Genomic DNA, 27,666 nt, shown 5'->3' with positions numbered 1-27,666 from the left:
AAAATAATAAAACAACCCAGGCCATCCCTCAAAGACAAGTTGGTCACCTTTAGGAGGAAGATAGCTCAATCTCCCTGAACCTGTGCACACCTTCTTGGTCACCAGGTCCATGAGCCTCTGTCACACTCTCCACTTCATGCGACCCTCTAACCCTGTGATGTCCCCAGCCTCATTTCTTGGTTGCGAATCCGAGGCTCACAGAGGATGAACCTTGTATCTCAGCTCACACAGCTCGAGGGTGGCCATCAGGCTGAGAACCCAGAGGTGGTCCAAAGACCTCCGCCCACATCTTCAGGCTGTCCTGACCGCTTGGGGCTCCAAGAGGCAGGACAAGCCTGGCACGTGGTCTGCGGGCAGACCCCACCCTCTCGCTCACCTTGAGTGTCTCCACTTTGCGGAAGGAGAGTCCCCGAGGGAAGCTCAGGCTGAGGTGGACCCAGTAAGCATCTTCTCCCAAGTTACTCAGTGTCAGCCCCACAGAGAGGCTGGCGGAGGGGGTCAGACGCAGGACTCTGGATCTGGGGGGAGGATCAGGGCAAAGTTATGGGGGCCAACAAAGGAAGCAGGATCAGAGGTGGGGACTTTCAGAACTGAGGGATCCAGTAGGCCAGAAAAAAGAAATACACAAAAATAAGCTCCTATGCACAGGCTTTAAGTTTTGCGATCTCATCTATTCCTGATAGGAGAGCTGCAAGGCACCAGCGTTTCTCAGAGGGGGAAACTAAGGCCCAGATGACAAACGGAGTCAGTGACCGTGGGGGTCTTCCGACCTGAAGTCCCATGTTCTTTCTATACACAGGAGCTGCCTCGGGAAAACACTGAGTGAAATAGGAGGCCTTACAGACCTTGCAGCGGAGGTCAGCCCCAGGTCAGCCTCACATTTCTTGTCCTCTCCGCAGTTCTTCTCAAAAGGGATCTGAAAGGCCAAGAAGAAAGGACCAGGAGGCTCAGATCCCCACACCCAGGAGGACTGGACCCTGGCCTCTCTGTCTGCCCCTCTTCCCCTCGTACCTCCTTGGTCTCCGAGTGTGGTGAGGGTCTCAGGATGGGCTGGATGTCCTTGCCCTGCTGAGCACGGAGGAGGGGGAGACAGGAGAGAATAGTTGAGGCAGCAGAACTGATGGAGGAGAGCTGGAGGGGCTCAGAGCTTGGTGCTCAGCTGGGCTGGCTGTGGTCGGGGCCCTCTCAGGAGCCAACGCCTTCCCGGGGCAGGCCCCAACCTCCCGACTCAGCCCAAGGCTGTCTGTGCCACACTCCTCTGGTGGCAGTTCCTTGAGGGACGCTCAGGGTGTCCACTTCCTGTCCTGGCCACGAGATCTGGGCCTTGACCGAGCAGCTCCCCCAGGTTCTCCCAGCCTCTGCTGGGAGCAACACCTGGCCGTGCAGCCTCTAGACTTGCCTGCTTGGGACTAGTTCCTCCTGTGGTTCTCCTCTGTGAACCCCAGCTCTCCATCTCTTATCAGATCAAGGCCAGTTTTTTCAACATTTCCAGAATTTCTGCTCTGGGCCAGACCCCCCCACCAGAGATCAAAACAGACACACTGCCCGTCCTCCCAGACTGGTGGGAGAAACGGCCCGGCATCCTCAAGTGTGAGGATGGGACAAGTACAGGGTATGTTTAGAGGATATAGAAGGGGATCCTATCCTAAGCTTGGAGATCAGGGAAGCTTCCTGATGGGACGGCATCTCAACTGAAATCCACAGGGTGAGGAGGAGGGAGCCAGGTGAAGAGAATGGCAAGAGACGAGGAAAGAACAGTTTATGTGAAGGCCAAGGCAAGAGGGATTGTGCCCGTGTAAGGAGCAGGAAGATGCTCAGACTGGCTGGAGTGCCACGTGTCAGGAGGGGCAGGAGAGAGAAGCAGGGTCCAGATTCCGCTCCCCGCCTTACAAGCCATATTAGGCAGTTGAGGGTAATGGCGACACAGGATTGTTTTATGGGTGATCAACTGTATGTTCTCGAGAGACTCCAGCCTCCTCCACTTCCAGGCCATCTGCCAAGCAGCCTCCAGACTCTCCCCTAAGGGCGGGGCTCCTGGCAGCTTCTGCTGGCGGCTCGCAGCCACCCCAACATTCCCATGCAGATTTCCCACCACCCACCAGACCACAGCCCGTCCCCAAAGGGCCATCCAGGGCCTCTGTCTTGCTCAGTTGTGCTGCCAGAAGCTAAGCCCACCTCCCCATTTCCCCCGAACTTAAAATCATGCCTCTTCTCTCTCAACCTACCCAAAATCTACTCATTCTGCAAGATCCGGAACCAATGACACTTCCCCCAGGAAGACTTTTTGACAACTGTGACCTCAGGTCTCTCTCTCTTTTTTTAAAAAATTACCCTTTAATTTGTTTATTATTATTATTTCTTTTGGCCGGGCGACACACCTTGCGGGATCTTAGCTCCCCAACCAGGGATCGAATTCGTGCCCTTTGTAGTGGAAGCTTGGAGTCCTAACCACTGTACCATCAGGGAATTCCCAGGTCTCTTTTTAAGCCTGAGTTGCTGCACCACACAGTTTGACTTTTTTTTTTTTTTTTTTAATTAGTGCCGATGGGAGAAACTGCTGGTTGTCCCTATACATCCTGAGTGGGTGGCAGGTTGGGGGGCGGGGCACTCAGTGCAAGCTGCCAAAAGCCACAAGAAAGAGTGTGCTTATCAGTCACCATGCTCCGGCTCTGAAAGGGGCCTCAGAATGTTGCGACTCATTTCAGAGATGCAGAAACAGTCCCGAAGAAAGACAGACGTGCTTGTGCCAGAAAAAAAAAAAATCTACATCTTCAGGGCCAGAAAAAAAAAAAATCTACATCTTCAGGCTTCCAGGCCCAGGTTCCTTCCATCAGACCCTGCTGCCTTCCAACAGAAGCCAAACCACCAGCTGAGTGTCAAGGATTTCAGAAGAGGAAATTAGGCTTTTGGCACTGGGTAGGGAGCGTGTGATCCAGGAGACTAGGATAGAGAGTGTTTTCCTCCTCTTTTACATAACAAGGGCACCCCAATTAGGCTTTGAGGGAACTACCTGCCCTCAACGGAATACCCTTGGGCGAGAAGGCTAATTAGGATACCCTGTCCTTCCACAGATAAGGGATGGTCCTAGGCTTTCTGGTGTTCTCTCCCTGTAATTTGCATCTGTTAGAATTCGCCCCATGTTAGAACCCTAATGAGGTCTGAAGCAGATGCACAGAGGGACGGGGAGCAGATTCACGGAAGGGGCCGTGCCCTGGGAAGTCCATCCATTATTTCTTCCTCTTGAGAGCCCCCAGAGCCTCCACCCACCCTGGTCCTCCATCTTCCCAATCCCAGTTTTCCAAATTTCTCTTAAATACAAACTCCCATAGACTCCTTTCTGCTTAAGTAAGCATATTTCGTTTCTATTGCTTGAAGCCAATGTAACAGTCCTGCTACACTGAATTTCTATTCTCCCTTATTTCCTATCAGTTTCTCCAGCTGATCTCTTCTTACCGCCCTTTGGTCCCTCGGTGTCCCTTCTTCCTCCCAGAGAGAGTAATTTAGGGAGACATTGATAGGAGAGATGAGGTCTTGAGTGCACACCTGAGGGCAATAAGAATACACCCTATGTCATGAGTTTAACCTTTACCACACTTCCAGTTAAAGGCACACCTTGTCCATACTTTATAAATGATGACATTCCAGTAGCTAGCTGTCTGAGACCTTACCAGGAGTGGAAATATGTTTACTATACATCAGGTGTTTATAATATGCCCAGCTTGCTTCTCAGTACGATTGTTCATCCCTCAGCTCCAATCCCAAGGCAGACATCAGTCATCAACCACGGCACTTTTCCCCACTGAGTCCTAACAGAAGTCCCTGAATCTCTGTCAAACTCCTCTAGGCAACCATTATCAAAGTTTGCACAGGAAAAGAATACTCTAGAATAAGCAGAATATCCCAGTTCCTTGAGAACAGGGGTGGGTGTCAGTCTTTTACGTTATTACCAGTGCCTGACACTTTGGAGACGCTCACTTTGGAGGACTTTTTGTCCTCACCTAAAGTTTCCCCCAACTCGAAGAGGTAGGCATTATTATCCCCACATTGGAGACGAGGAAAGTGAGGTGTAAAAAGGGGACACAACTTTCCTAAGGACGAGAACTAGGAAGTGAACTCAGGCCTGTCCAACTCCCAAGTCTAAAGTCTTTCCATCATGTCACAGGGCCTCTTCTCTGGCAAATTTATGTTTAAAATTTCCAAGTCTTGTAATGCGGGTTAGGGGTGTGAGGAGGCAGAGGGGTTCTGCATGAAATGAGATCAGGAGCTGATAATTGTTGAAAATGGGTGATGGCTATTTGGCGGTTCATTAAACTATTTTTCTACTTTTGTATGTCTGAAATTTCCCATAATAAAAACTTGAACACAAACTTCAAAATCTTGTACTGAATATACCAATCACATATTCAGTCTCTTATGAAATATTTGAGGCCAGAATAAAATTTAATATCAATCTTATTTCATACAGAACAGGTATAAGCAAACGGAATTTGGGTATTTTGGCAGTTATCTAAACTAACAAGAACTTAAAAAAATTCTTTCTGGGATGGATTTTTTTTAAAAATAAATTTATTTATTTATTTCTGGCTGTGTTGGGTCCTCATGGCTGCGTGCAGGCTTTCTCTAGCTGTGGCGAACGGGGGGCTACTCTTTGTGCGGTGCGTGGGCTTCTCATTGCGGTGGCTTCTCTTGTTGCCGGAGCATGGGCTCTAGGCACTCGGGCTCAGTAGTTGTGGCGCACGGGCTTAGTTGCTCCGTGGCATGTGGGATCTTCCTGGACCAGGGCTCGAACCCATGTCCCCTGCATGGGCAGGCGGATTCTTAACCACTGCGCCACCAGGGAAGCCCTGGGATAGATGTTAATAATAAAAGACCCACACGGCAAACGAAGATCCCGAGTGCCGCAACTAAGACCTGGTGCAGCCAAATAAATAAATAAATAAATATGTAAATAATAATAATAATAAATGACCACGTGTACCTGGCAAATAGTGACACACCACCGCGCCTGAATATTCCATAGGCCCGAATATTCTGTGGCCATTAAAAATAATCTGAAAGCTGGGCTGCAGCATTAATATATGATGTGTGAAAAGAGTAGGGAAAAAATGGTAAGTACTTTACAATTGTAGTCATGTTTAAAATGCCTATGGATGTGGATTAAGGACTAGAAGAAAATATGCTGAAGGTATTGTTACTACTGTGGTACAGAAGAGGAAACGGTAGGACCAGGAGATCAAGGTGACCTGTGACCTGTGCTGGACAGCGATGGAGCTGAGCCTGGCACTGGGGCTGCCTCCCGCTGCAGTCAGCTCGTCCGCCCCTTCCCTGCCCTGAGCAGCCTTGCTGGCTCCTTACCGGGAAGTGGAACCAGAACCCAGTGCAGGACTTGACTGAGGTGACAGCTGTGTTCCTGCTGAGCTCATGTTTCCCTTCTGGGAACAACCCCCGGCTTCTGCTCCGATGGCCATCCAGCTGCAGAGTGTAAGTGAGGTTGGCAACCAGGTGCCCTGGGCAGGGTGGAAAGGCAAGAGTTGAATGACGGCGGATCCTGGGCCGTGAGCCTGGATTTGGGGCAGGCAGCTGAGCTGGGAAGCAGGAAGACAGCACTGACCTTTGAACTGGGAGATGAGAGACTTGACCTGGAAACAGACTGTGATGTTAACGCCCTCCTTCTTCTTGTCGCTGGTGGAATATGAGCACTCGACTTCATGCACTGGGATCTCGGCCGGGGAGAAGGACATGGCTGTGATGATATCCACCACAGGCCGGGAGCTGCAGGGAAGGCAACAACCAACGCTCTCCCTCGGCCTCAACTGCCATCCCCAGCCAGACCTGGGGCTCCAGCTAGCAGAGTCCAGAGGACTCCCCTTCCCTAAAGCAAACTTCAATGTCACTGTCTCTTTGCAACAAAAATAATAATGATAATTCCTTAGGGCTCCCCATAATGATAATTCTTCCTAGCAGCCTTCTGACCCATTTCTCACACAGAAGAATGAGCTTTTAAAAAGAAAAGTCGGGACTTCCCTGGTGGTGCAGTGGTTAAGAATCCGCCTGCCAATGCAGGGGACACGGGTTCGAGCCCTGGTCCGGGAAGATCCCACATGCTGTGGAGCAACTAAGCCCGTGTGCCACAACTACTGACCCCGCGCGCCACAACTACTGAGCCCGCACGCCTAGAGCCCGTGCTCCGCAACAAGAGAAGCCACCGCAATGAGAAGCCCGCACGCCTCAATGAAGAGTAGCCCCCACTCATCACAACTAAAGAAAGCCGGCACGCAGCAACGAAGACACAACGCAGCTAAAAATAAAAATGAATGAATGAATGAATGAATAAATTTATAAAAAGAAAAATCAGGGAATTCCCTGGTGGTCTAGTGGTTAGGACTCCGAGTTTTCACTGCCGAGGGCCCAGGTTCGATCCCTGGTCAGGGAACAAAGATATTGAGCTTCCATGCCAGTAACCTTTCAAGGATGCCCCATGGTATTCAGAATAAAATCTAAGCTTTTCACTGTCTGTGCCATACCACCTGCCTCTCCAGTCTTTTTTTTTTTTGGCTGCGCTGGTTCTTAGTTGTGGCACGTGGGATCTTCGGTGCCGCATGCGGGGGGATCTTTAGTTGCGGCATGCGGGATCTAGTTTCCCGCCTGGGATTGAACCCGGGCCCTTTGCATTGGGAGCACGGAGTCTTACCCACTGGACCACCAGGGAAGTCCCTCCTCTCCAGTCTCACCTCCTACCACACTGACCCTATTTCCGTGCCTTGAACACGTCACACTTTTGCCTGCCTTACAGCCTTGGCACCTCCTGGGCTTTCGACATAGAAAGCTCTTACCCCAGATTTCTGCAAGCCTGGCTCTTGCTTATCTTTCAAGTCCCAGTTCCTCAGAAAGGCCTTTCTTGGCCACCCAGTCTATAGTAGGTCTCCCCTGCTATTCTCTCTCACAGAACCCTGTTCATGTCCCTAATGGCACTTATCACAATTGTAATGATCTATTTATTTGTTTTACTTTTTTATTATATGTTCCCCCACCCATACACTGTAGCCAATGCCTTGTTCCGTATTGAAGACAGTATCTAGTCACTAGATGACATTACATGAGGCTTCCAGTGACTGTAAGATCTGGGTCAGGCAGGAAATGCCATCACCATTTCAAAGATGAAGAAACTGAGGTCTTGAGAAGCGAAGTGACTGGGGTAAGATCACCCAAGAAGTCAACGGCAGAGCTTCAACTTGAATCCAGGTCACCGGGTTCTAAAGCCATCCCACGTCTCTCTAGGAGGTTTTAGTGTTAGATAGGCCTGGGTTCAAATCCCAGTCTGTCACTGAATAGCAGCTGTTTAACCTGGAGCCAGACACAAAGCCGGTATAAAAGGAGAACCAAACTCACAGGGTTGAGTCAAGGACCAAGTGCGCCGATGTTGATAAGCATTTAGCACGATGCCCAGTACATCGCAACTGCTGAAAGGATGAGGACTGCAGTCATCCCCAGGTAGGACTCAGGAGTCCCACCTTACCTCAGCACGATCACCTGGCTCTCAGCCCCTACAGCCACATCTACCAGGCCGTCCCCGCCAAGGTCCTTCACACCGTGGATGGAACGTCCAAACCATCGAATTCCTGGGAGCATCCGGGTCCCTTCTATCCGCTGAGACCAAGAGAGAAATTCATGCTAAGCTGGGGAGAGGACGGGTGGAAGGGCGGGAAGAGTCGGTCTGAGGAGTGGGGTTGGGGCTTGGTGGCTGCCAGGTGCCTGGGCATGGGTTCTGATTGGCAGGCGGGGTACCTCACCTGACTGGGCCAGGGGCTCAGCCCCGCTTGCTGCCCATTGAAGATGTACACAGCCCCCTGCTCTTCCAGAGGGGCTCCCACGGCCACGTCCGTCAGCTCATCCCCATTGATGTCCGTCAGGGCAGTGATGACTGCTCCAAATCGCCCAAGGGGGTAGCCGGGATCCCCCTGCAGCTCTGAGACCATTTCGAACCCCAGCTGGGAAGGAGCAAGGCAACAGGTCCCACCTCAGTCACTCAGCACTAACCACTGGACCACCAGGGAATTCCCCACCTTTGTTATCTGCGTGATTTTGTGCCTTTGGAAAGTTGCCCAGCCTTGTTGAGCTGCGACGTTCCCATTTGTAAAATAAAGCTCATAGTATCCCAGAAGGTGATTATGAGAATCAAACGAGGTATCCTATATATAAAAAGTTTGGCACTGGGCCTTGCACACATTTTACCCACCTCCGCATATTTGCTATTGTTTGTAGTTGTTCTAAAGGTCTGATTAACACAGGATCAGGCAGGGAAAGGCTTTCAGAATAACTGAGACCTGAGAAGGCATGGGAGTCTCCTTCTCCCACATTCTCCGCTCAGTGTCCTGGTCCCCACCTTTTTTCTCTGGTAGATAAACACCCGGCCTCCTCTCTGCTCGCCATAGAAGAGGGGGGCTCCAACCAGCAGCAGCTCTGTCTCCCCATCTTGGTCCATGTCAACGCCACACAGCTCGCCACCAAAATAAGAGCCAATCTGCAGGGAGAGGAAGACGTTTGAGGAAGAAACCTAGAGCAGGACACCTCCCTCCCCGTCAAGTGCACCCTATCCATCCTACTCTAAGCCCTCAAATGAAGGTCCAAGTCCTGGATCCCACTTAGAGCCCGTATGAATTCAGACAAGTTGGGATCTTAAGTTGGAAAGTGGGAATGACAAGGCTCACCTCAGAGGCTTTGCAGGGGAACAAATGTGACAGTGCTCGGCACAGGGCGTGCGCTCAGCAAGTGGATGCGTGTTCGGAAGACAGCAGGAAGCATAACTAGTGCCACTCCAGCCCCCTCTTGGGCGGACACCCCTGCAACCACGCTCACCTGGATCCCATCTATTTTCTGGATTTGGCTCCAGGGTTCTCCGCCCTTTGGCTCTTGGAACAGCAACACCCGCCCCACGTGCTGGTATCGGGGGGCTCCAGTTGCCAGCAGCGATGGGGTCCGTCGGGAGGGCAGCCAGGTCACCGTGTAGCCTGAGGAGAGAGCGAGCACGGGGCTTGGAGTTAGGAACACAACGGCTGCTGAACGAAGGTAAAACCCAGGGGGAAAGGCGGCAGAGACCCTGGGAAGCTGGGTTAGCAGCAAAGATGCACTGAGACGGCCAGAAGGCCTTCTCCCGAAAAGAGCAGCCACGTGCTCCGAGGAGTACAGATCCTGCCGTCAGGGTCCAAGGCTGCATGTCTCACACTGTGGACAACACGCATGCGCAGGACGAAGCAGCCGCGTACTGCAGGGTAAACATCTTCCTGAGGCTCAGTTCACCTAAGGGTTTATGAAGGAGACTACCTTCTTTTTAAAGAGTAAAATGAAATGGAATATATTAGTAAGAAGAAGGCAAAGTTTGCACGAAGATTAAAAATAAAGCAGCAGATGCCTCAAGACTGCCAGCCTGCCCTGTTTCAGACTTGGCAGCCCCTACATTGCATGACCCAACTTCTTAAAACCAATCTCTTTATAGATGATAGATAGATAGATAGATAGGAAAAGAGAGAAAAAGAATTATGTATCTATATAGAGATAAAGATACAGATATACATATAGATATATCCTATGGGCTTTGTTTCTCTGGAGAATCCTGACTGATAAAATAATATATACATATGTATGTTATTCTTTACATATATATGTGTATATATATATAAAGAGAGATAAAGCAAATGTGGCAAATGTTAACAACTGATAAATCTAGGTGAAGGGTATATGGATATTCACTGTACTATTAACTTTTCTCAAAGTGTGAAAATTTTTGCAGAAGAATTTGGTAGAAAAGATTAAAGATGCGTTTCAATGAAAAAGTTTGGTAAGGTAGTACAACTCAATCAGCATGGAGACATAGCCTAATAAAAATACTGAAATTTAAACATAAGGAGTGGTGGACTTCCCTGGTGGCGCAGTGGTTAAGAATCCGCCTGCCAATGTAGGGAACACGGGTTCGAGCCCTGGTCCAGGAAGATCCCACATGCTGTGGAGCAACTAAGCCCATGCACCACAACTACTGAGCCTGCGTGCCACAACTACTGAGCCCGTGCACCTAGAGCCCATGCTCTGCAACAAGGGAAGCCACCGCAATGAGAAGCCTGCACACCACAACGAAGAGTAGATCCCACTCACCGCAACTAGAGAAAGCCCGTGCACAGCAACAAAGACCCAACGCAGCCAAAAATTAATTAATTAATTAATTAAAAAAAACATAAGGAGTGGTGATTGTACAGCACAGAGAATATAGCCAATATTTTATAATAACTATAAATGGAGCATAATCTATAAAACTTTTGAACCACTATCTTGTACACCTGAAACTAATATGTTATCGTAAATCAACTATACCTCAAGAAAAAAAAAAAGCAGGAGACTTGAAAACATTTCTGCTTCAAGATATCACTGAGGTTATCACATACTTCACAGCTCCTGTGGTTGAGGTTCCCTGCCTTCTGTTCCTACACTGATGAAATGCTGGAGGAAATGCTGCAGGATATTGGACCAGGGATTGCGGGGGAGCCAGGAGCCACCTCACAGGAATGCTCTGAAGATGACTCATTGACCCAATTTGACCTTCTTTGTTTATTTTTTTTGAATTAATTTTTATTGGAGTACAGTTGATTTGCAATGTTAGGTTAGTTTCTACTGTACAGCGAAATGAATCAGTTATACATATACATATATCCACTTTTTTAGATTCTTTTCCCATCTAGGTCATTACAGAGTACTAAGTAGAGTTCCCTGTGTTATACAATAGGTTCTTATTAGTTATCTATTTTATGTATAGTAGTGTGTATATGTCAGTCCCAGTCTCCCAATTTATCCCTCCTCCGCATGACCTTCTTTGCTCAGAGCAGTTGAAAGTGAATGAGAAAAACAGATGTCCGAGACTCTATAGCCCATGAGAGGAAGGGTGAAGAGGTTGAACCACTCTCCTGTTTCTTCATGTATATTCCTGAAGTACAAGGGTTAAGAACTTGCCCTTTGAAATCAGAGAGACAAGGTTTTAATCTGAGTATTACTTCTTCTTGGCTGTATAATCTTGAGTAAATTACTTCATGTGTCTGAGCTTCAGTCTTCTAGTCTAAAAAAAAATCTGGGACAATACCAACCTTATAGGGGGGTTTTGAGGATTAAATAAGACCGTGGATGTAAAATGCTTAGCACCATGTTAGTGAGATCTAAACTAAGATCTGAAGGATAGTAGCATAGTAGGCAATCAAGATTATATTTACTTCTACATATACACAACACACACGTACATCTGTGTGTGTGTATATAGTGGTATGGGTACCTAACTAGAGATTCAACTTTGGGTTATTTCTTCTTATTCACTGAGCAACTTTGCCAGCTATTTTGCAGTACAGTCATCTCTACGTATCCGCAGGGGATTGGTTCCAGGACCTGCCCCGATACCAAAATCCACCACAGACGCTCAAAGTCCCACAATTGGCCCGTGGTATCCCTGGCTTCCAAATCTGGGGATTCAACCAACCATGGATCATAAACGTGGAAACCATGGCTGCAGAGGGCCAACTGGATACTGAAGAACAGAAAACCACCTTGAAGGCAGTAGTGTAGGTGCTGCAGTGTAAGTGCAGTGGCTACTAAGCACAGACTTTGGGGCTGGACTACCTGGGTTCCACCTACTAGTCTGTGACGCTGGGGAAGTTATTTAAAGTCTCCTGGGCTCAGTTTCTTCATCTGTAAAATAGAGATGATTAAAATACCTACTTACAGGGTTGTTGGGAGGATAAAATGAGATAAAAATAAGTTAATATGTGCCATGCACTTAGAACAGTACCTGGCACATAATACTTGCTCAGTAAAGAAAAAGAAAAGAAAAACAAGGAAAAAAATCACTGAGGGCAGTCTCCCTTAGAAGGGTAAGGGTAGATGCACGATGAATAGCACCAATTTTCCCGAGGAAAGTATTTAACAAGACCTTGTGTTTTGAAAGTTTAATAATAATCTTTGTGTACTGAGCCCACTCCCAGCCAAGGGTCATGGGTGAGGCAGGGTGGAGGGTGGTGGTTCTAGATCTATGAGGAGGTAGAACCTGGAAGCACTCCTATCCCAGGGCTCTTGGAGTCAGTTCGTGCCTTGAGACAGGCTGACTCTTTGAATGTGAACTAGAAGAGCTATAACCCCAAGCACAAGGGTGAGGCCGTTCTGCTCCTGAGACTGGCGTCGGCTTGGATGGACAGCATCCCCAGGACTGTGCAGGACAAGACACCACGAGGCAGAGAGAAGCAACAGCAGTTGTGGATTGACCAGCCTCGTTTCCTCTGTGCTTGGCATCTGAGAACCCTTGAGACTGAATCAACCCTGGAGTTCCTGGACAATTCAAGGGGAGAAAGCCTCACGGAGGAGGGGCTGGTCCTCCCACCGATGAGGCAGGTTGTTTTAAAATGGACTCGGGATTTAATTTATAGGTATAACTGAGTAACGACACAGAGAAGTCACTGCCATTGAAAAAAGTTTATCACTCACAGCTCCCCAAAGCAGGCGCCACAGCAGGCCATGCAGGGCCACATGGGAGAAGCACCAGGTGGAAGGAGCAAGGGGAGAATGGCCCAGAGCCGTTATTGCAGTTTCGGTGGGAAGGAATGAGGGAGGCAAGACAAGTTTGAGCAAGCTTAGGACTGGACGGTTTGAATAATGTTGGCAGGCTCTAGGCTATAGAGGTGGTCTTCAGTTGTCTAGTACCTGGGCCTGGGGTGATTTATGTCAGGGTAGATCCTGGCCTGGTGTGTGAAAGTTAGATAAAAGGGTGGTTGGGATGCAGTGTCTGGATTGGCCATTTGGCTTATGGAAGGCCTGCTCCCAGGCAAGTTGTTTCCTACCTGTAGGAATTAGCTGGCCCTGGGAGGAGAAGTCTCTCCAGGATTAGCAAGGCCACAAGATGTCAAAGCATCATAAGGTACAGAAAATAAAAACATGATTAATACACAGGTGAGGGGTTAGTAAGGGAAAAATGAAGACTATTATAACCATAGTTAAACTGAGTTTGTTCATGTTGTTGCTTAATTGCTTTCATTATTATTTTGAAAGTCAATCTGAGTGACTCCCTGGTTCCCCAAAGCTGAAAGAACCCAGCAGAAAAGAGAAGTACTCACCCAAATATCCTGCCCTCACTTCTGGTGTCAATGGTTCATTCCCAACAAATGTATCACCCCGCAGGTCTGTCTTCAGATCGAGAAAGCCCCCAGCCCAGTCCTTGGCTCCAGCGGCCCCTACAATGCCATGGCCCTGCCCAGGGAGGGAGATGAGTGCGGTCAGCTGCGTTCCCACCACATCCCTCAGCCGGTAGCGTCAGGCCCGCCGCTCACCCTGCTGAGGTCCGCACTGATCCCGCTGGAGGACAGCTCCATGTTGAAGGATGTCAGGTCCTGTTTGCTTGTGCCTGAGGGACGAGGTAGGGCGAATGGGCTGAGACCCAAGGAGCAGTGAAAACTGTGATGCTCAAGAAAGGACTGAGGAAAAAAACACAGCATCTACCCGTAGGCAAGGTAGAAAGAGCATGAACTTTTTTTTTTTTGGCAGCTCTGTGCAGCTTATGGGATTTTAGTTCCCCGACCAGGGATCGAACCCAGGGCCCTGGCAGTGAGAGTGCCAAGTCCTAACAACTGGACTGCCAGGGAATTCCCAAGAGCATGAACTTTAGCGTCAGACAGGGAAGCGACTTATGCCCTGAGCCTCCCGTGACTCTCCATGCGCCCCGGGTGTGGATATTCCATTCCCTGACTCAGCATGTCTAAGAGGCAGCTCTTGATTTCTGCTCCTACTCAGGCTTCCCCTCTTCAATGAATAGCACGCCACACCCACCTAGTGACTCACGCTAAAAGCCCCGGAAACAACCTTGATTCTTCCCTTTTCCCTCCATTCTATCTCCAACACATGACCAAATCGTGATAGTTCTACCTGCAAAACACATCTGCCCACTTCTCTGAATCGTCTGTATCACCGCCACACTGGCCCAAGCCATCCTCCTCTTGTGCCTGACTAAGGCAGGAGCTTGCTAATTTGGTCTCTTTGACTTCATTCTTTTCTTTTTTTTTTAAAATTAAATTTATTATTTTTTTGGCTGTGCTGCACAGCACATGGGTTATTAGTTCCCTGACCAGGGATCAAACCTGTGCCCGCTACAGTGGAAGTGCAGAGTCCTAACCACTGGACCGCCAGGGAAGCCCCTTTGACTTCATTCTTCCTCTTTCTATGCCTTTTTTCACAGAGCAAGTTGTGTATTCTTTTTAAAAAATGTACATCAGACCTCACCTTTCCCTTTCTTAAAACCCTTCCTAACTTCTCATTGGTCTGAAGACTAAAATCCAAACTCATGAGGAGCTGGGAGGCCCCTGCCTTCCTCTCCAAACTTATGTCTCCCTTACTCCCCACACTGCTATTACACTGACCTTTTTTCCTGTTCCTCCAGCACACCGAGCCCTGCCCCGTCTCCTGGCCTTTGCACTTGATCTTCTCTCTGACTATAATGCCCTTTGCCCACACTTCTCCCATGGCTGCCTGATTCTCATCTTTCATGCCTCAGCTCAAAAGTTATCTCAGTGAATTTTACCTCACTTTAAAAAAAACACCCCACGGGATTTCCCTGGTGGTCTAGGGGTTAGGATTCCGGGCTTTTACTGCTGGCTCAGGTTCAATCCCTGGTCAGGGAACTGAGATCCTGCAAGCTGCGCAGTGTGGCCAAAAAAATATTGCATCTCAGAAAGGCCTTCCTTGAAAAGCTTATTTAAAGTGGCTTCTTCCAATTAAAGCTGTCTTATCACTTTACTCATTTTCTTTATAGCACTTACCACAATCTTGAATCATCCTGTTTGTTTACTGTCTTTCTTTATCCAACCTGAATATGAGTTCTATGTTGGCAATATCCCTGAGAGTCTGATTCACAGTGCCTGCTCCATGGTTGTTGCCAGCATGAATAAATAAAATGAAAATAATACCACCAGCCTTGCAAGGATACTGAGAAGAACCGATTCAATGATATAGATAAAGTGCCTGTTACCTGTAAGCTTTCAAGAACCGTAGCAATTATTATGAAGATTTGTTCATTCACTGAAGAAACATTTAGAGTCACTAAATATTTGGTGCCAGGGATACAGGGGTGGGAAAGCAGGCACAATACTTGTCACTAAACCTCTCAGTTTAGTGTGGGAGACAGACATCTAATAGAGAGCTCTTTTTTTTTTTTTTTTTTTTAATTTGTTTTTTTGACTGCGTCAGGTCTTAGCTGTGGCATGTGGGATCTTTTGTTGCGGTGCTCGGGCTTAGTTGCCCTGCGGCATGTGGGATCTTAGTTCCCTGACCAGGGATCGAAACCGCGTCCCCTGCATTGGAAGGCGGATTCTTAACCACTGGACCACCAGGGAAGTCCCCTAATAGAGAGTTCTTAATACAATGTATGTCACTGGCTGTGACAGGGAATGTACTGTGGTTAAAGCAGCACATGGGATCCCAGACTTGGGATCAGCGAGAACTTATCAGAGGGAATGACATCTAAACTACAATCTGAAGGATGAGTAAGGGCAGGGAAGGATAGAGGATAAGAGCTATGATTTATCAAGAGTCTACAAGGTACCAAGCACTTTGCTAAGCAGTTATTAGGGCTCGAATTGTGTTCCCTGAAGAAAAGATGTCTAAGTCCTAACCCCTAGTACCTCAGAATGTGACCTTATTTGGAAATAGGGTCTTTTCAGATGTAATCAAGTTAAAATGAGGTCATTAGGGTGGGCCCTGATCCAATCTGACTGGTGTCCTTATTAAAAGGGGCAATTTGGACACAGAGGGACAGACACAGAGACAAGACGATGGGTAAACACACAGGGAGAAGATGGCCAGGCGACCAGAGTGATGCAGCTACAAGTCAAGGAACACCAAAAGGCTGTTAGCAAACACCAGAAGTTAGAAGAGGCAGGGAAGGATTCTCTCCGAAACCATCACAAGGAGCATGGCCCTGTCAAACCTTTGATTTCTGACTTCTAGCCTCCAGAACTGCAAGACAACACATTTCTCTTGCTATTTTTTTTTTTTTTTCATTTCTCTTGCTTTAAGCCACCTAGTTTTTGGTACTTTGTTACAACAGCCCTAGTTAATGAATACAGCAGTTAAACCTTACAACCCTCTGAGACTGGTATCACTATCCCCCTTTAACAGAGAACAATGAGGCTCGGAGAGGGAAAGTGACCTGGCTGAGGTCACACAGCACAGGCAGAGTGAATTCTTGAGCAGGTTTGCCTGGTCCCATTAAATATAATACATTGCCTCTTCAAGTGAACTGAACACCAAGGCTGTGTCCTAGTGAATGGGCTTCCTGGGGGAATCAGGTACCTTTCAGCAGACTAAGCTACCTGGGGAAATACTTTCCCATAGGCAGTCCTCCATCTGGCGACTACAATCAAACCTTCTCTTATTCTGGGCCAAAGAAGAGGGCCTGTGGGCTCCTTGCACTTGGCCCCTGCCTGCTTGCCCGTCTTAAATAATTTGAGGCCCAGGACAAGTGACAATGAGGGAGCTGAGTGAGGAGAGGAAGGGATTATAGTCATTCTACAGGGCTCAGCTGATGCCTACAAGATATAGGTCAGCTTGGGGACCCATCCTGGACCAGGCTGAGCTTCAAGAGGAAGACAGACTTTCAGAGGGAAATAGAGGCTGCTCCTAAACCACCCTCCCCTAAGTTCCTACCTGAGGTCTTTTAACCGGAGAGCTCTTAACACAGTGGCAGATGCTCTGTAAGCTCCTGTGATTATTATTCCGCGTGTCCTTAATCTAATGTCCCAGGTGAGGTTCTGTATACATCCCCATGAACCCTCTCTTCCAGGGTCTGCCACTCACCTTCAATGACATAGATCTTTTTTTGCAGCTCGGTGAATAGATCTTTCAGCTTCTCAAATGTGTCCAGAATCTTTACAAACTCCTCCGCAGGTTTTGAGGCAAATTCATGGAGTGTCTCCTGACTTTCCTTGGTCTTAAAATACTTTCCAATCTGGAAGAAATGAAGAGTGAAGAGCTAGCATTCCCAGAATGGCAGACCAATTTTCTGTTATTTTCACAAGACCCTGGCCCCAGGGAGAAAGGGAGAGGGGTTCAGGAATAGGAGAGGGAAGATGGGTCATAAGAAGAAGCAGGGACCTGGAGCCCGTACCCCAATGATGTAGCGGATGATGTCTTTGGCCACGTCAATGTTGGCTTTGTCAGTGGCTTCCCCGTCAGTGATGATGATAAGCACTTTGGTGGCATCTGGCCGGGCCCCCAGCTCTTGCCGGAACACCTCGGTCCTGTGTCCCGGAAGGGGGGGGATGTGAGAGACTCCCCGCAAATCACCTGAGGTCTCCCCCTCACCCTGCTCATTAAGTCACTGTCCTGCTGATTATGCCAAATCCCTTCTCACAATTCGCAGACAGCTATTCCCGGCCTTCAAAGCTCTCTTCTGAACCTCCTTCCTCACCCTGGTTGCCATATCCCTCCTTCTGGACCAGTGGTCTTCAACCGAATTCTGGGCAGCCACAAGGTTGTCCCAGAGTCTGTGGGCAGTGAGGGGAAACTCTGGGCTTCCTACTCTTCATTTCAACCACGTGGCAACTACCCTTTAATCAGTTAGATATGCTGGTGATCTAGGTGAGATTCCAGTGGAAGGATGGGCTCCACGGCAGAAGGAAATTGGAAAGGCCACTCTTCTAGAGAAAGCTCATATAACACCCCCTTCTGTCTCCCCTACCATTGCCAGGCTACCTGTACATCTCTGCTGCAGCAAATCTCCTAGGCAATCAAAGAGACTTGCTTCTGTGTCAGTTTTTCCCCAAACCAGATTTGCTGCTGTATCTCTGGCTCCTGACTCAGAGTAGGTGTTCAGTGCATGCGACAGAAGAGAAAGAAGGAAGGACTGAATTCTGGACAGGCTGAGGCTCCAAATTCCTGCCCTGCCCACAGCTTCCTTCTGAAGCAAGACAGGTTGCCCACAGCTTCCACTGGGACAGCCGCTCTATTTGAACCATCCTCCCCTCCTCACCCCACAGCTAACCAAAGATGGACAATTAATCCAAGAGCAGCCAGTCCACAACCCCTGACTTATGGCATGACCTGTACTGGGAACAGAAGCTGAAACTCACCTGGAGAGGCCACAGTGGGAGGTGAAGAGATACAGAGAGGATGGCGGGAGAGCTACTTGGAAGCTGCCAAAGACAGAGGAACCTGATGGGCGGGGTCAAAACCACGTCTTGTTCTATCTCGGATGCAAATGTTTCCCCAACTTCCATCCACCTGGACATGGCCTATCATGGATCCTGTTCATGGATTTCCACCCTGGTTTAAACCACCATCATCTCTCGTCTGGATTTTTCAATAGTCTGCAAATTGGCATCCTGTTTCCACCCTTGTCCCTTCCACAGTCTAATATCAACCCTGCAGCCAGGGGGATCCTTTTAAAAACATAAATCAGATTATCACTCCTCTGATCAAAACCACCAATGATTCTCATCTCACTCAGAGGAAAAGCCAAAGTCCTCACTAGGGCCTCATCCAGACTTCGATGATCTCTCTGACTTCACCTCCTACTACTTGAACTCATCACTTACTTCTTTCCAGCCACACTGGTGTCCTGGTTTTTCTGTGAACATTCCAAGCATGGGATCAGGGCCTTTGCTGTTCCCTCTGCCTGGAATGGTCTTCCTTCAGGTATCCACATGGCCTGCTTCCTCACCTCCAACAAGTCTTTGCTCAGATGTAACCTTCCCTGATCTTCCTATTGAACATTGCTTTATTTTTCTTTGTAAAACTTACATCTTCTACTATATGATCCAATTTACTTATTTATCCTATTTCTTAAATTTCTCTCCTCTACTAGAATGTTAAGCTCCAGGAGGGCAGAGACTTTTCTTTGTTTCGTTCACTGTTAATTCCTAGCACCTAGAAAATGGCAAACAAAAACCTGCAGACCAGAGCCAGCCCACAGCTTGTTTTTGTACAGTCTCTGGGCTAAAAATGGTTTTTATATTTTTGTTTTTAAAGAGTTACAAAAACAAAGAAGAATATGCAACAGATAACTGTTATGTGGCCACAAAAGTCTAAAATAGTACTATCTGGCCCTTTATAGAAAAAATCTGCCGAGTTCTGACCTGGAACACTACCTGGCACACAGCCAGATGGTCAAGAATTATTTATGAAATACATTTCCATGACCACTTCTTTTTGTTCCCACAGTTGACACCTTTTGGTTTATCTTCCCATCCTGTGGGGACCCAGTTCTCTAAGAACTGTCCCCTTCCCAATGGAGGTGGGACCCCTGAATCCATGTGACTCTACGCCATGAAGTAGAACAAGGCCTTAGCTGGGTTGACCCATGGACACACAATCTAGGCTCAGCCAATCAGATTTCCTCTCCTGGAAGCTAGAATTCAGGTTGTTCACCTGAACTGAGGAACTGAGGCTGCCATTTTTTCAATGGACATTGTTTGATCATGTACCCACCAGAGCCATCTACAGACAGAAGAATGAAGTAGACACGACAGGTCAAGTAAGCCCCAGAAGAAAAGAGCTGGAAACACATGCAGAGTCTTGAGATACATCACATGCATGTTTAACTTATGCAAATCCAGCTATACATGCTTGGCAAAGAAATATAAATGAAAAATATAAGTGTAATAGTACAGGAGATCCTTTCTGCTATTTCACTCAATCTGAGTGTATGCCCCAGGGGAGCATGAGATAAGAGATGTAATTCTCTTATTCCCCAAAGTGATCTCGGTTTCCATGGCCACTCTAATGTTTAAATACAGGTATTTAAAAAATACACAATATGGCCCTTTAACACAGTCCAACTACATTCATCTAGGCCTCAATTTAAACACAGTAATCTGATCCAACTCTGGGTAAGTAGGTTTAGAAAATCAGGATATGCTAATTTCCAATATGGGACTTGGATATATTGACTCTGATGAACAATTCAAAGAATAATTCAAAAATAATTTGACTCTTTGAGATTTGTATTCATACACTGACTTCAAAAGCTGATCCCCAACTAAGATGTGACTCTACCGTGGTTGCCATCATTCACAATCTCTTTTCAAGTTCTGGTTCTAATCCCTCATGAGGCCTGGAATTATTCTCTGTCCCAAAGGTTCATGAGCTATCTCTGCATCCTCTCATGAATTCCCCTTTGGGATTTAGTTGCTGTAGAGTCCTGTTATAATCAAAAGAACCCCGGAATTCCCTAGCGGTCCAGTTGTTAGGAGTCTGTGCTTTCACTGCCCAGGGCCCGGCTTCAATCCCTGGTCGGGGAACTAAGATCCCACAAGCCACGTGGCGTGGCCAAAAATAAATAAATAAATAAAAATTTTTAAAAATCAAAAGAACCTGGACTATAACACAATATTGTAAATCAACTATATACTTCAATAATAATAATAATAAAGAACCTGGAATATAATTGCTCCACTAGAATGCTTACAATAACCTGCCCCTTGCTGAACCCCCCTGTTGAGTTCCTACACCTTGCAACCTGAAGAAGCTAGTACACACAGAACAATCGACGGATGGGCTCTCTCACAAAAGGGAACTCACGCGACATAGTTGATGGCACCAAAGGTGTTGGTCAACAGGCGCATGTGTTTGACTTTGGCAAGCAGAATATCAGGGTCCTTCCATTTAACATAATCCAAGAAAGTAAATTCTGTTTTGTAGGTTGAGGAAAACTGAACAGCCGCAAACTAGAAAAAGGAAGGAAGACATAAAATGTTGTTACATAGTCCTTCCCACGTGTTTGTGCCAATCTCTACTTTTTTTTTTAATGTTTGTTTTATTTTATAAATTTATTTATTTATTTTTGGCTGCGTTGGGTCTTCATTGCTGCGCTCAGGCTTTCTCTACTTGTGGCAAGCGGGGGCTACTCTTCGTTGTGGTGCGCGGGCTTCTCATTGCGGTGGCTTCTCCTGTTGCAAAGCACGGGCTCTAGGCGCGCAGGCTTCAGTAGTTGTGGCATGCGGGCTCAGTAGTTGTGGCACATGGGCTCTAGAGCGCAGGCTCAGTAGTTGTGGTGCACGGGCTTAGTTGCTCCGTGGCATGTGAGATCTTCCCGGACCAGGGCTTGAACCCGTGGCCCCTGCATTGGCAGGCGGATTCTTAACCACTGCACCACCAGGGAAGTCCCACCCATCTCTACTTCTTATCCAGGACCTGGGCAACCCAACTCCACATTCCTGCCTTGAATCATTCTTTTGTTTTGTTTTTTTGGCCACACCTCTCAGCATGCAGGATCTTGGTTCCCCAAGGATGGAACCCATGCCCCCTGCGGTGGAAGCATGGATTCACCAGGGAAGTCCCTCGAATCATTCTTTTGAAAATGAGGCTGTATATAAACAAACACAGAAATAAATCAACCTGGAGCCCCTTATGGAGCGCTGTCTGCTGGGCTCCGGTTCTCTGGGTTCTGCCTACCTCATCAATAGAGATGGCTCCCAGCAACCATATTTCTGCTGAGTGACCCTGCTAAACAGGATACAGTTGGCTGGGACTGAGGTGAGGCCAGTCAGAATCTCTTCTCTGAGAAACTGGAATTTGCAGAGGGAGGGGTTGCTTGAGAGGAAGATTGGGAAAAAAAAAAACACCTCCTCCTGAAACTTTAACATGTGAACTTGGGAGCTTTCCACAGGCCTATGTGATCTAAAGAAGCTGAGAGCCAGTCTACAGAGAGAAAGAGAAAGAGAGAAGGAAGCAAGAGCCAAAAAGAAACAGAAATGAGAATTAGGTAGAATCCTGGACGCAGACGTCCAGTAATAGCCATGCCCTTAGGTTCTAGAGACACCCTGTACTAAATTTTCCCTTTATGCCCTTAGCTAGCTCAGGTAGGCATCTATTGCCTACAACCAGGAATCCTAACTAATATATTTACCTGGTAGGAAGAGTTGCTGAGTTTCTTCATCACATCCTTCATGAAGTCCAGAATTTTCTGAAATTCATCTTGCTGCAAGCTCCTTGAGCCATCAAACAGAAATACCAAGTCTACGTTGCCCTTTATACATTCTACAGAGGCCAGACACAGAGGGACTTGGTAAAGGGTCTCTGAGGGTTGGCCTGCCCATGCCAGTTCCCATGTATGGGCAACCACTTGGAGGTATTTTTACCCACTGGATCCCCCGTTCCTTACCCTGATAACCGGGGTGCCCTTGCAGCACCGGACCCCTCAGATTCTGGCGGAAGAGGTAACACAGGCCACTTAGATAGATGTTCTGGTCACATGTCCGAGACAGTCCAGGGTCACAGGCCTGAAGGAATCAAAGATTTTTAAAAAGGTTGGGGCTTCCTCTTGCTGTGTGTCTTTTGGGCATCATCAACCAAGAACAAGAACCTTCAGGGTCATCATCCCCCGACCTCATTCCCATCATCCAACTGGTTACCAAGGCAAGGTAATTCGGCCTCCAGGTATCTTGTATCAGTCTCTCCATCCCCACTACCAATGTTATATGCCAACGGATGCTCGCTGCCTACAGGACAAAGTCTAAACTCCTTCGTTTGGCATTCATATAGTTTACAGTAGGCACTATCCTACATTTCCAAACCCATCCTCTTCTATTTCCAATTACACATTCTGTGTTTAAGCCAAATCAAATGACTCCCTATTCCCAGAATATACAATGATGTTTCTTTCATTTGTGACTATCTTTCCTGCCAGACTGTAATTTCTTGAAAGTCAGGGCTCATGTCACGGTCATCTTTGCATCTCACTCCCCTTCCCCCATCAGAACCCAGCACAATGCCTGGCATGTAAGAGTAGCTAAGTAATCAAGCTCCAATTAAATACTGGATAAATATCTCACTCGTTTAGCTTTCTATTTCTCATATACCTGTGTCAGAAGGATGTTGTTGGGATGAACTGTAAAGAGTAATGGACTTGTAATCAAATAGGAATTATATTCAAATCCTGGCTCTACCTCTTTAAAACCATGTGATCTTGACCAGGTCTTTTAACCCCTTTGGTCCTGTTTCCTCATGTGTAAAATCTGTATACTGATCCCTATCTCACCTGAGTGTCTTGAGGATTAAAAGAGATAAGGCAGTGTTTCCCAAACTTTAGGCGTTTGTGTACCAGTTCACAATTTCTGTCATATGGGCATATCATCCACACTATTATTTACTTAATATTTTATTTAACTAAAATTTACCTTTTTTTAAAAAAATTATTTATTTATTTATTTATTTATGGCTGTGTTGGGTCTTCGTTTCTGTGCAAGGGCTTTCTCTAGCTGCGGCAAGTGGGGGCCACTCTTCATCGCGGTGCGCGGGCCTCTCATTATCGTGGCCTCTCTTGTGGCGGAGCACAGGCTCCAGACGCGCAGGCTCAGTAATTGTGGCTCACGGGCCTAGCTGCTCCGCGACATGGGGGATCTTCCCAGACCAGGGCTCGAACCCGTGTCCCCTGCATTGGCAGGCAGATTCTCAACCACTGCACCACCAGGGAAGCCCAAAATTTACTTTTTTAAAAAAATTGAAGTATGGTTGATTTACAATGTTGTGTTAGTTTTTGGAGTATAGCAAAGTGATTCAGATATATATATATATATACACATTCTTTTTCATATTTTCTTTTCCATTATGGTTTACAACAGGATATTAAATACAGTTCCCTGTGCTATACTATAGGACCTTATTGGGGGAGGGAGGATGGAGGAGGGAAGGATTGGGAGTTTGGGATTAGCAGATGCAAACTATCATATATAGGATGTATAAACAACAAGGTCCTACTGTACGGCACAGGAAACTATATTCAATATCCTGTGATAAACCATAATGGAAAAGAATGTGAAAAAGGGGCTTCCCTGGTGGTGCAGTGGTGAAGAATCCGCCTGCCAATGCAGGGGACACGGGTTCGAGCCCTGGTCCGGGAAGATCCCACATGCCGCGGAGCAACTAAGCCCGTGTGCCACAACTACTGAGCCTGCGCTCTAGAGCCCACGAGCCACAAATACTGAGCCCGAGTACCACAACTACTGAAGCCCGCATGCCTAGAGCCCGTGCTCCACAACAAAGAGAAGCCACCGCAATGAGAAGCCCATGCACCTCAACGAAGAGTAGCCCCCTCTCGCTGCAGCTAGAGAAAGCCCACGCACAGCAACAAAGACCCAACGCAGCCAAAAATAAAAATAAATAAATAAATTTTAAAAAAAAATAAAATAAAATGCACCAAACAAGTCTGCTCTATTTACAAAAAAAAAAAAAAAGAATGTGAAAAAGAACATATGTATAACTGAGTCACTATGCTGTATAGCAGAAATTGACACAACGTTGTTAATCAATTATACTTCAATAAAATTAAAAACAAAAACAAAAAACAAAAGAAAAACCCAAGAGGAACTTGTTGTTTAAAATTTACTTTTTTAAACTTTAGCCTCATCCTGTGCAATGCGAGCCAAGAAATCATGAATTTAATGTACCTGTTGAATATTTTTTCTAATAAGCCATTAAATAAATATATGACTATTAAAACATTAAAAGTTGTGTACCACCACAAATCATCTTGTATATTAACGGTCACAGATATTGTACATTTGGAAAAAACACTGAGATAACTAAGGTCTCAAAAATAGCTGACTGATAGATGGTGCTCAATAAACACTGACTGAATCTGAATCTTTCTGATGCCTATAATCTTCTATAGCACGGGTCCCCACCCCCTCGGTCCGCGGACCGCTACCCTTCTGGGGCCTGTTAGGAACTGGGCCTCACAGGCGGAGGCGAGCGGCGGCAAGCAAGCAAGCAAACCTTCATCTGCCTCTCCCCATGGCTTCCCTTCACCGCCTGAACCATCCTCCCATAGCTCGCAATACCGCCTGTACCATCCCCCATCCCCCCGCCAGCCCGGTCAGTGGAAAAATTGTCTTCTACGAAACCAGTCACTGGTGCCAAAAAGGTTGGGGACCGCTGTTCTATAGGATCTTTAATCCATTTTTTTCTTTCCTTTGTCTCCCTTTCCTAGCATCAAGCTTCACAGGCGCTGATATCACACTGTACAGAACTCTTACCAAAAGGCTGTCACTTGTGGGGTCTGTCGCCAAGGTCATTCCCAAGTACTTGGAGGTATAGTTGGAACCTGCAGGCACCAGAAGATTGGTCTGGAGGAACTTAGGCAATCCAGGTGTGATGGGGCCAGCCTCGATTTCTTGGTACCGTTCCTCCCAGCTCCCAAATCAGTTACTCACTACTCAGTCTGACTGGCAGGCAGTGTCCAGTGCCCAGCTGGCACTGATAGAGGTTTCCCATGTTGTTCCCCTCACCTGGAGATCCCACGACAACCCTGATGAGAAATCGCATCTGTGAGATGGAGTTGCCCAGGCCTTTAACCAGCCACTCCTACCTATTAAGGGGGTTCAGACCCCCCACAAGATATCTCAAAGCAATTCAGCCACTCCTCTTCTGGGTGACTCCTCAGCCCCCATCTCGTCCCTATTGAATCCCAGATAAATAATCCAATATGACAGAATTCTAGAAAGTTAAGGATCTTTTCCATTTACAGTCCAGAAAAACAGAGGCCCAGAGAATGATCTGCTAGAACGTCACATTATGAGTTCATTCAATCAGCCAACAATTCAAAAGTCATTTATGGCCTACCTGCTATGTGCTAGGCTGTGGTATGTACTAGGGAGGGGTGGGGATTAGAGAGAAAAACCAAATCTCTGCCATCAAGGAGCTCACTGTCTAGTCTGGGAACGAGTCTGGAATCTAGGAAGTGTGGCAAAGTGTTTTAGGGGTTGTGATACATATCCCCTTCTATTAGGCACTTATAAGGTGCTTTAATGATGGATGGTCCTCATCCTACTATCTGTTGCTTGGGTCCCACCACGGACTCCTCGAAACAGGAGGGTCCTGGCCAGGGCAGGGAGGACCTGCGGCGACAGCTCACCCGTTTCCAACCTGCAAGACGCGGTACCCAAAATGCCTCCCGGCGTGTGGAATGGAGAAGTTTTGCACGTGTCGCACATCCAGGTTGTAGCTCCAGGCTGGGGCTGAGGGATACCAGGACCAGGTCAGCCACTTCCGGCCAGGGACCCCCCCACGACCACCCCGGAACGGCGGTCGTTGATTGGCCGCAACCCACGTGCCCCCAGTGGGCGGCCTCACCCCCAAAGACCTCGCTTCCTTCTCCCCAGGCCGCCCACACCCGGGGCAGGGCTGGCAGCCCATCTCCTGGACTCCAGGAAATGTGGAAGCAATTCCCTACTACCGAGAGCTCTGGCAGCGCCATGGCCTGGGGAGGACACACAACTTCCCGATTGGCCCATCAGCAAAGAAGGAAGGATGAGAAGGCGGAGGCCCCTAAGAGAGGTCAGAAGTCCCCCCCCAACCCCCGAGGCGGTGGGGATGCCCCAAGGCAGGGTGCATCTCCCCACACACACCCACTTCTCCCTTGGGCCTGGGGCCCCGTCGCCCTGAAAACTCAGATAATTAGCCTCAGGCTCCCTCCCCGTGAAAGTTCAAGATCCCCTGATCCTGTGAAGCTGCCTCCTCACTCATGTAATGCTCCCTCCCTCCCCACCCCACCATGGACCAGTCTCTGCCATAACCATTAGATCTCAAATTCCCCCATCACATCCCCCACCTAAGCCCCAAACTGTCCTTTTTGGCCTTGCTTTCCTTCCAGGCCTCAGGCTCATTTCACAGCACCTTAAGATGTCAGAGATGCTGGCCCTGCCATTTGTTCAGATGAAGAGACTGAGGCCCAGAAAGGGGGAAGGGACTTGCCTAAGATGGCAAAGAGAGGTAGAACCATGGGTAGGACCAGACCCTAGACCAGCTGTCCATACCCATTAACCATCCCCCTTTTTTAAGGGCACACTGCCCCGTCTCTCACTGCTGCCACCTTTGTCTCCCTTTTCTGTCTTTTCCTTCAGACCTTGCCTATACTTTGACTTTCTTTCTTTTCCCCCTTCTCCCTCCAGGATTCCTGGGCCCCACGTTACCTATGGCCAATCCCACACTTAAAACAGCTGCTCCTTTACTCTGGTTCCACAAAGCCTTGCAGTTTCCCTGGGCACAGACACATGTCCCCTCCCCTCCCCACCCCTCTTGCCTACCGAAGAGAAAAGTCCCAGACAGCAGCAGCCTTATCACCATGATGCAGGAATTCATCTTTCAAGGGGCTGGAGGGACCCGACCCAGGTGCAGTCTCAGAGGGCTCTTGGGATTTACTGGCAACCTAGACAGGGTGAAAGAGGGAAATGATAATGCCCCGGGGCCTCTTGCAGTGGAACTTTCTCACAGAGGCGCCAAGCTGGTGACACTGCACTGGGGGAGAGAGGGTTGTGCCTGGAGGGGTTGTGAAACCGCATGGGTTCAGAGAGGAAGTGTAAGCAGGTTAAAGACACTTCCTGTGCCTGCTTGCATTTTCTTATCATCCAGGGGCAGGCAGCACAGTAGTGCTGCCCGAGAGCTGCTGTGTCTCAGTCCTTCACCAGCACACAAATTTAAGATTCGTTAAAGCTCAGTGGAGGATTGGTCAGATGAACTGTGGTACAACCATAATGGAATGCTATGTAGCCACAAAAAAGAAGGAGGATTGAAAAAAAATAAGATCGGGGAGGGGTGGGAAGAATGATATAGCTTTCTCTTGATGTTGAAAGATGCCCATGAAATACTCACCATCGAAGAAAA

General features: G+C 47.7%; 1 protein-coding gene across 2 annotated transcripts in view; it reads right to left on the bottom strand.

Annotated features, from left to right (window-relative positions):
• Positions 1–27,188, bottom strand: part of ITGAL (integrin subunit alpha L) — a 40,560-nt gene extending 13,372 nt beyond the window's left edge. The window contains exons 1-21 of one of the 2 annotated variants that reach the window (XM_068565457.1): positions 27,090–27,188; positions 25,919–26,021; positions 25,218–25,312; positions 25,041–25,108; positions 22,169–22,286; positions 21,914–22,044; positions 20,587–20,732; positions 17,174–17,306; positions 16,864–17,014; positions 13,347–13,420; positions 13,134–13,266; positions 8,857–9,008; positions 8,384–8,521; positions 7,791–7,988; positions 7,517–7,647; positions 5,612–5,772; positions 5,356–5,507; positions 3,454–3,543; positions 1,012–1,068; positions 846–916; positions 377–518 (exon numbers count right to left, since the gene is read on the bottom strand). In XM_068565457.1, the coding sequence (XP_068421558.1) occupies positions 377–518; positions 846–916; positions 1,012–1,068; positions 3,454–3,543; positions 5,356–5,507; positions 5,612–5,772; positions 7,517–7,647; positions 7,791–7,988; positions 8,384–8,521; positions 8,857–9,008; positions 13,134–13,266; positions 13,347–13,420; positions 16,864–17,014; positions 17,174–17,306; positions 20,587–20,732; positions 21,914–22,044; positions 22,169–22,286; positions 25,041–25,108; positions 25,218–25,312; positions 25,919–26,021; positions 27,090–27,144 (2,499 nt within the window). In that variant the 5' untranslated portion in view covers positions 27,145–27,188. The remainder of the gene's footprint in view (positions 1–376; positions 519–845; positions 917–1,011; positions 1,069–3,453; positions 3,544–5,355; positions 5,508–5,611; positions 5,773–7,516; positions 7,648–7,790; positions 7,989–8,383; positions 8,522–8,856; positions 9,009–13,133; positions 13,267–13,346; positions 13,421–16,863; positions 17,015–17,173; positions 17,307–20,586; positions 20,733–21,913; positions 22,045–22,168; positions 22,287–25,040; positions 25,109–25,217; positions 25,313–25,918; positions 26,022–27,089) is intronic. The other variant, XM_068565458.1, reaches the window with a different exon arrangement.
• Positions 27,189–27,666: the final 478 nt, after the last annotated feature.

Source organism: Eschrichtius robustus, chromosome 16, assembly GCF_028021215.1.
Source record: "Eschrichtius robustus isolate mEscRob2 chromosome 16, mEscRob2.pri, whole genome shotgun sequence".
Taxonomy (NCBI): domain Eukaryota; kingdom Metazoa; phylum Chordata; class Mammalia; order Artiodactyla; family Eschrichtiidae; genus Eschrichtius; species Eschrichtius robustus.
Note: the sequence above shows the minus strand (reverse complement) of the source record. Positions and strands in the feature narration are given on the sequence as shown.